The 8,897-nt window shown below is 47.2% G+C and overlaps 1 protein-coding gene across 3 annotated transcripts in view; it reads left to right on the top strand.

Moving 5' to 3' along the window:
* Positions 1-7,408, top strand: part of tdrd3 (tudor domain containing 3) — a 16,722-nt gene extending 9,314 nt beyond the window's left edge. Inside the window, exons 6-14 of one of the 3 annotated variants that reach the window (XM_080834102.1) lie at positions 108-182; positions 350-499; positions 887-1,042; positions 1,662-1,839; positions 2,220-2,342; positions 3,915-4,999; positions 5,221-5,346; positions 5,707-5,863; positions 7,261-7,332. In XM_080834102.1, coding sequence (XP_080690228.1) covers positions 108-182; positions 350-499; positions 887-1,042; positions 1,662-1,839; positions 2,220-2,342; positions 3,915-4,999; positions 5,221-5,346; positions 5,707-5,823 — 2,010 coding nt within the window. In that variant the 3' untranslated portion in view covers positions 5,824-5,863; positions 7,261-7,332. Of the gene's footprint in view, positions 1-107; positions 183-349; positions 500-886; positions 1,043-1,661; positions 1,840-2,219; positions 2,343-3,914; positions 5,000-5,220; positions 5,347-5,706; positions 5,864-7,260 lie in introns of all 3 variants that reach the window. The other 2 variants (XM_080834104.1, XM_080834103.1) reach the window with 2 other exon arrangements.
* Positions 7,409-8,897: the final 1,489 nt, after the last annotated feature.

The following is an 8,897-nucleotide window of genomic DNA, read 5'->3' as shown; positions in this document are numbered from 1 at the left end:
TCACACTGTGCGCCTGACCGCGTCACATGTCACTTCAGTCTGAGAAGATTGGCACTCATTTGAGTGACCTTTGAGTGACCTTGACTGTGATCTTTCCATCTTCATAGAGCCTGGCTAAACACAAGTTTCGGAGTAATATCGGGGCTGAGGGCGGACCACCTCCTTTTGTGCAATTTGGCCAGGTAAGGTTTTGGGGTCCTCTTCTGGGTGGTATCTTTGGTGGTTGTGCCAGATATGGCTGTCCTTCTATGAATGAGATGCCACTTATATGGATGGATAGAAGGATTGATTGATTGATTGATTGATTGATTGATGGATTGATGGATTGATTGAATGGATCTGTTGGTAGAAATGTGTGCGTAAGGAGGAGGTGGACAGTCACGAGCTGGACCAAAGGAAGACCTTAAAGACGACCGACGTTGCAAAGGGAGCAGACGAGAACGACGAGTTTGAGAAGCAAAGGATTGCCGCCATCGCAGAGATTGCTAAGAGCAAGGAGGTAAACATCCTGAATTGGCAAATGAATCCAAATAAAGTGAACATAATTATATACTATAACTACTGCTCCTAATCACAGCTAGGCCAACAGTTGAAAAGATCTGTATGTACCTACCCAAGCTGTGCCGTGCTGTGTTTCTCATCAAAGCTATTCATCTCAAGCTATGATGGCTGATTATAATATATGGCAAGAACGTTCATATTTTTCAAGGTTGTTCATTATTCCCACCATATCCAGTGCTGCAAGCTGTGAGGGTTCGTTGTAATCATGATGAAGGAGTCTTTTTGAATCTGTACTTATATACAGCCGTCGGCTGTAGACAGTCAGAACCCTCATTGCGCATGACCTGTGACCTCTGACCTCTCCCTGCTTGTCCCCCTTCTGCAGACACGCACGTTTGGTGGAGGCGGCAGTGCGGGGAGCAACCTGACCAACCCCAGCTCGACCTACAGGAACAGGGAGAATTACCAGCAGAGGCGGCGGGAGGACAGAGCAGAGAGGAGCACCACGGAGAGCAAGCCGGAGGGGATGTACAGAGATCTGGTGAGCTTGGGAAAAATCTCACCGGCGGCTTACTTTCTTTCCAGGGGAAAAAAAAAGACGTGCATTACGTCAACCAACGGCAGAACATTCCGGTCCACATCAGTGCGTATTACATCCGACGCGAAAAGCCCACCCCATCCCCCATCATAAATATTGAGCCTTGTGTTTCAGGGTTCAAAGGTTAAGGGGTTAAGTCGTTGAATGGTGGGATTCGGAGCGTAAGAGCTTGGGAATAGTAACGGCAAAGCTGTGTAAGCACTAGTGCAGCTGAGGAATCAAGGAAATTTATGTCAACCCTCAGCTATCACACACACACACACACACACACACACACACACACACACACACAGTTGGTTACAACCCCCAACTAAATTCAGTCATCTTTCTCTTGCTCTTTTAATCTTGACATATATCCAACGATTGACCCTTTCAGACTGACTGCTGCCAACAAATCACATACACGCAGAGTCTCTCTTTTGTACACTCTCTCTCGCTCTGCCTCTGTCTATCTTACACACACACACACACACACACACACACACACACACACACACTGCCAGGTAGATTACTCTAGTGCACATCCACTAACACCCAGACCTGTGGTGTGTTTGGGTGCCAGGTGGACGAGCGAGCCCTGAGGGACTTCATGGAGATGGGCTTCAATAGGGAGCTTGCACGCCAGGCCTTGCTGGACCACAACAACAACCTGGAGGTGGCGCTGAACTCCCTGCTGACCGGCGCCACGCAGCTGAAAGAAGAGCCGCCCCCAGAGGAGTACAGCAGACCCCCACCCAGAGGTACCAGCTCTCAACTAGGCCAAGCACAACCTCAAAACAACGTAAATCCACATCTAAACAATGGGGGGGGGGGCACATTAAGACATCTGATTTGGCAACTAAACAGATACTCTAAACATGACTATAGAATCTTAAAAAAAAAAATCAAAACTCTAACCTCATGTATTAAACCATGTTTGTCCAATGATGTTTTAGATGTGTATTCATTTAATTGTTATTTATAAAGTGTGTATAAATGTGTGTTTGTAACTGGGACTGTTCTCACTGGGTTTGTCCCAACAGGGGAACCATCCATTTGAGCAGGAATATACATGTAGGATTTAAAGCAGAGGATCACAAACATTTTTGCACGACCCATCAGTGATCCATCTCTCTTTCAGGGAGAGGACGTGGACGGGGTAGGTCCAGAATGGACGAGGATGAGGAGGCCGGAGGAAGGCCCTCTGGGCCCAGTACGCTTTTCGACTTCCTGGAGTCCAAGATGGGCGCCTTCTCCATTGATGGTAAGTGATGAGACAATCGTGTTATACGACAGACTCGTCCACTATGGATCATAATCCATTGTACATAATCACAGAAGAGGCCTGGCTTACACAGGGAAACCTCAAAGCCACACCACCATCTACCCAAACTGCCTACTTTTCTCAAGCTTCCCCATAAACGCAGTAATTGACTACATAATTCTTGACAAAGCTATGCAGAAGGCAGCTGTTGTTCTACAATGTTCCGTCCTTGATTGCCATTTCTCAGGAGTTAACAAACTGTAACTTCTAAGTAATGGAAACGCAGCATGACCAGGAAACTGGCCGACCGAGGCCACATCAAAACAGCGTAATTGCTGGTGGTGACAAAACAAGAACAACAACTCGATTCATTACCTCTAGTGGCGTAATGAGAGGTGCATGTCGCGATTCAATTAAGAGTTTGCTTGGCCGTGGAAAACGGTGGACTGTTAAAGGAGAAGCGTTTGTTTTTACGCTTATATGTGAGCATGAGCGAGAGATGGAGGGAGAGAGAGACAGAGGCAGACATCGTGGGCAATTACTAAGCAAACATCAAAACACCCTTCTATGGCTTAGAAGCAAACCGCAGCAGATAGATTGGTTGTGAAAATTAGACGTGGTCTGAAAAAAATAAATAATAACATCTGCCTTTGAGGAGCTTCTCTCTCCCTGTGCCGTACTGCTCGCCTAAATTAGAAGGAACACAACCCCGATGTGGTCGAATCAGACAGATGGCGGGTCTCAAACGGAGGAATTACAGAGTTTTAGGAGGAAAAAACACACATTCAATTAGACCGCTTTTTCTAAAGCCCTGACATCAGGTTATGCTGATAGGAGCCGAGATGGACATATGGAAGGAGGAGCGGGCTAATAGAAGTGGGGCGATTTGTTTGATGTTTACATTTGCGCATACCTGTTTTGTTTTCCCATCTGGAATTCTGGGAGACTTGTATACTCTCTTAAAGATGTAGTATTTGATGGATGTTGGCAAAACATGAAAAACTTTGAAGACTAACAAGAATTCCTTACTGAAAACAGGGCAAGAAGCCCCTTTTAACTCAAAACCCAATCCCAATCTCAGCAGTCATATTGAAAGTGTAGTTCTCAACAGGCAAGCTAAGCACAATTGGGTACGACGAGTAGTATCTGGATGGGAGGCTTTGTGGGGAAAAACTGTGGTAGGTGTATAAGGGCGAGTAGGATGACTAGGGGCCATTGCACTTCTGTTGGATGCTGTCATTGGGAAGTGATATGAAGCAGAGGTCCCGTCTCTGTGGTAGTGGAATATTACTTTTCTGGTACAGGGGATCTAACCCTGCTGTTCACACTAACATGCTTTCCAAGGGCTTGACACATATGATGTTTTCAGGTCACTGGTCTGGAAATTGATTTTTTTCAGACAGCAATCAAAATACAGCACATTTTTAATCTAAAAACATTAATCTGGATATAGGGTAAACCTGTGTTGCCTTAATCATTCCATTACAGTATAGAGTTTAAATTTGAAAGTGTTGAACTTCATAACATTTCTTAACTCATCTGTGTTGGTCTGCTAATTGATTTCTCCCTCAGACTCAAAGAGCCAAAGCCAGCCTCCAGAGAGGTACCAGCAGGAGCACCCCCACAGGATAACATTCCCCAGCTCAGACGGCCCCAACAGGGACGGCCCCAACAGGGACGCCCCCTATTTCCGGAACCCTCCGCGTAACGAGGGGAGAGGCCAAAGGAACGACCGCCCCCCTCGGTTCCAGAGGGACACTGATTTCCCCAAACCCGGCGGCGAGGCCTTCCCCCCGCCCCCTTCCTCTGGGCCCTCTCATTCTCAGAGGGGGAGGGCGTCAGAAAGGGGCGGGAGGGCAGGGCAGGATCGCCGGCAGGATGACAGGCGCGAGGGAAGGAGCAACGGCACGTCGAACTCTTTGCCTTCGTCATTCTCTGCTCCCTCTTTCTCATCATTCCCTTCTTCGTCCAATCGGCGGCCGAGGGAGCATCACCAAGGCCCGTCCGGAAGCTTCCAGCAGGAGGTCAGGGATCACCATCAGGGTTCCCGTGACAACACGCACTCGGGCGGCCATCAGCAAGGGTCGCGAGACCACGGTAGTGGGCCGCGGAACCAGCAACAGGGTCCAGACTCTCAGAACCAGAAGAAAGGGCTGCTAAACGGGCCTGCACCCAAACCCCTTGAGTCCGCAGACCCCAGAGGGCGGGGAGAGCCCAACAACCGCAGGAAGGGGAACCGGTTCGACCGGCCCAGCTCGGTCCACTATGACCGCAATTTGGAAGGCGGGGGGAATCTGAACTCTGGCCCGTCATTGGTGGAGGACAGGGGTGGGGCCAGACCTCAGGGGGGAGGAAGGGTGAGTGGAGACATGCACCTCCAAAATGGTGATTTAGATCCCAGGCGAACAGGCCCCATCAAGCAGCAGCAGCAACAGCAGCAACAACAACAACAGCAGCATCAACAACAACAGCAACAACAACAGCAGCAACCACAGAAGAACACCACCTTTCTTAACTCGCAGCATAACTCTAAAAAGAGGTCCGGTTCAATCAAGAATCCCAAAGGGTCAGAGCCAGGCCACATGCCAGACATGGGGGGCCATGCCCCCTGGAGACCTGGCGACCAGTGCCTGGCACTGTACTGGGAGGACAACAAGGTAAGAACGATGCAACAAGAAACACCTCAGTCACAATGACGATTGTGATTTGTGCCTTTTCCATTATAACCATCATAATTTCATTCTCTTTCCCTGTTTTTGTCACCAGTCTGCACCATTATATCAGTATTTTGATATTGGCAGAATTGAGAATCAATCTTAACGGAAAGAGTGCCCCATTAATCCTGAGATGTGATGTGTTTTTCCTTTTGGTTGTGTAGTTCTACAGGGCGCGTGTTGATGCTGTACATCCCTCTGGCTCCACCGCTGTGGTAGTGTTCAGCGAGTACGGCAACTGCGAGGAGGTCCTACTCAGCAACATCAAGCCTGTGCACATGGACATGTGGGTAAGCGAAGTAATCTTACTTAAACATACACACTATTTCATGCACACACACACACACACACACAAATCTCAACAACCGTGTACTTCTTGGAGGTCTACATGGTTTGTTTGCCTTCACCCTTTATGTTTGACATGGAATCAAGAGTTCCTATAAAAAGGCAATGTTGTTGCTATGTGCCAGCATGAATCCCTCCGTTAATGCTTATCTAGCCCTGGTGCGGTTTTCCTGTTGGATTTCCCATTCAGGATGAATGCAGGTATCCACAGAGAAGACACTGCTGTGACCTTCTCATAGTTCAGACAGGCTGGGTTCTTGCTGTATGATGTCACAGCACTGACACCACCCCGTTCTCTGTGATAGGAAGAAGAGGATGTTTACTTTGAGAACTCAGTCGAATATCGGCGAGGCGGAGACGGTCAGCCGAGGCGCACGCGGCCCACGCAGCAGTATTACCAACCGCCCCGCGCCAGGGACTGAGCAGCTACACACACACACATCACACACACCACCTGCACAGGTAAAACATCTGTGCAAGTAGACACACTTTGACCCCCTATGCAACATGCAGTCACAGCTAAACAAACAAATACACACACACATACCTTACTCCGGTGAAGACACACTCATATACTTTCTGGGCGGCATACCATTTTATGAATCCCTGTAAACTGTGGATGAATATTCACATTGACACGTGTGAACACCTCTATCACCCACAAACGCACCCACACACACACACCTAAGCAGAAGAAAACATATGTAGCAGAAAAACAAACTGTTGCCAACCAGAGACTGGAGAGCAATATACATTCTCACACCTGGCCTGGTAAGTGCATACATGCTGCAACTGAGATGCTTGTGGTGGGGAATGACGCCCCACAAACCTGCACCTGTGCTTGAGCACCAGAGCAGCAAAAGAGCTAACCACCTCAGTCAAATCTGGCCATCCAACCTTTACAGACGGCGTTCATTGCATCCAGGCTGAAGCAACACCTGTGACCCGCACTGTGACCAGACTAACCATCACTCCTGCTGAGGCGAAGCAGTCTGTGAAACATGGCCCACACACTGGCAGGTGTTCACACACACACACACACACAGACACACACACACAAATTGAAAGCCTTGACACTGCGCACAATCGTCAGGACTACCCTTCTTTAGCCAGACAACTCTCTGATTATAACTCCATTTTCAAAGAGGGTAATATGCAATCTTCTCCGTGTTCAAGATCCTCACAGATTAGAACTGTATTAATTTCTGCCTTGTCGGCGCTGCCATATGTGCAGTCCTGATGGGGCTCATGCCATGATTGTGGAAGAGAATAGACTGCATGGAGTATCCGCCTCCTCTGTCCGCAGCCAGACCTATTAGCACCAAGTCCGTATTCGTTAGCGTCAACACAAGACCTTCCTAATTAGACTCTTATGAGCAGCAGGGTTCTGGCTATTGCCTCACTGAGAAGAGAAAGCCACTGCTTCAGGCCCCTTTAAATAGGGTCAGCAGTGGAGCTGGTCGTCGTGTCCAGAGAGCATGGCAGAATGGGGGGTGGGGTGGGGGTGGTCAGGTGTAACGGTAGCCAGCGTGTACAGTGTTGTGCAATGACTAAACCTCACTCCCTGAACACCTTAAAAGACGTGCTAGCACCCATGGGTTTTAGCCTCCTCGCTGACACGTCCGCCTCCCATGCCCGAGGTTGCAAGTTCGACTTCAATGTTGGACTGCGCTCGTCTCACTAGCTCATGTTCTGGAATACTGTGGGTGGCCACGTTTCTGGTTCTGTGGAGTGCATCTGAAATCTGCTTCACACGGACCGACCCAGACATTTGCAGCGGGACATGCTCGGAGCTGAGGTTATGCAGACAGACTGGGTAAACCGCCACTAACCGTCTGTCGTCTGTTGTCTCCCTACAGGAAGCAGGCAGGAACAGACGGCCGGCAGCGTATCATCTGATGGGACCTGGAGGCGACAACTGAAGAGTAGAAACATCTGCACCATTGCTTCCCCCCCCCCCCCCCATTTTTCTGGTTAAAAGTATCTTGAACGAGGCGGGGAGAACCATCCAAGGGCTTGCAACACAAGTTGCAATAAATGAAGAAAAAAAATCCAATAATTTATGATGCAAGCAAGAGCAACATGCTTGCTGTATGTTCTGAGGATTTGTAAAAAATACTTAATTATGATAAATAATAAAAACGAACTCTTTGTGTCATATTTGTTTCATTCAGTCTATATGAAGTATCTAAAGTTATACGTTAAATGTGTATATTGGATCAAAAGCCTAAGTCATGGGACAGGGCCAGCTGAGTCAGTTGGGCAACATTCCGATTCTATGAAGTGTGTATCTGCTAAGACACACCTCTTGTAATTATTTTTCTTTTTAATTATTTTTCTTAAACCTTCACGGAGTCTGGTGATTGCTGTCCATCAGAGTATTTAAGCTTCAACTACCTTTTACAGAAACTTATTTTTCTGGCTACCTAACAACTGAACACTCATGTTAATGATCACGTCTCTTGGCTCCTAGTAAACCTCCCATGCATGTCCTCTGTTATCAGATCATCCCCTTTCTGCATCCCCGCTGTCATGCATTCGTTCCCAATCCTGCTCCCGTTCCACATTAAAGTTCATTCAGAACGGCCAGTCAAGCGCGCGCTCGGTAAGCCGATCGCATCCGCCCGAAACGGATAGCGTCAAGGGGAGAGATATTATTTCACAGATTACAAAAACACATTATCGTTGGCCACTGGAGCGCAGCCTTGCACACGTCGCGATTCATTCAAAGAGCCGGGAGCTTTTATCCGTGTCTTAAAAAAATCTGCAAGCGACTTTTTTATCCTTATGACGATAGCAAGACCAAGCATGACATAACTGACTAATGGGGCAATCACCCGTAAATGTTTCCAGTAGGTTTGAAGCGTATATGTTCAGGTTCCAAATTTAGCTTGTATGAATTATTTACAAACAGTAATGCCCACCCTTACTCTTGAGCTGATCAGAATTGAACTAGGCCAGCTTGTGGTGACACCGGCTTTCGTAATGCTGCTCCTTATAACATGGCCTGCCACTAGAGTGACTGTCTCAAGGGATACTTTAGTCAAAAAGGGGGTCTCACAAACTTTATAAAATGATTCCATAAAGCTATGGTTTCACTGTGTTTCTGGCCCTGATTTGATAATTAAGTATTGCATTTTTACACCATAGAAATACAATTAAAGCCGTAGTGATAGTGTAATGCAAGAAGCACCATCACCATAGGTAGTGTATGATACTTCCTGTTTCCAATAATCAAATGTATCTCATTAGCTTAAATTTAGAATGTAACCCTTATTATGGCAGAGAAATGAACCAGTGGAAGACGATAAACTTCCTTCGCTGTCATTCACTCTTAACCGTACATCTCCTCTCTCTGTCCTGCTTTCGTCATTAAATTCTGGGTATTTTTGTTATTTTGCGACTAAATGCTTTGGATCTTGATGCTTTTTATTTATTTATCCATTTATAAGTGCATACACATGCCTTCTTTTTCTTAATAGTCTACACAAATAAT

This window comes from Sprattus sprattus (genome assembly GCF_963457725.1).
Source record: "Sprattus sprattus genome assembly, chromosome: 3".
NCBI lineage: Eukaryota > Metazoa > Chordata > Actinopteri > Clupeiformes > Clupeidae > Sprattus > Sprattus sprattus.
Note: the sequence above shows the minus strand (reverse complement) of the source record. Positions and strands in the feature narration are given on the sequence as shown.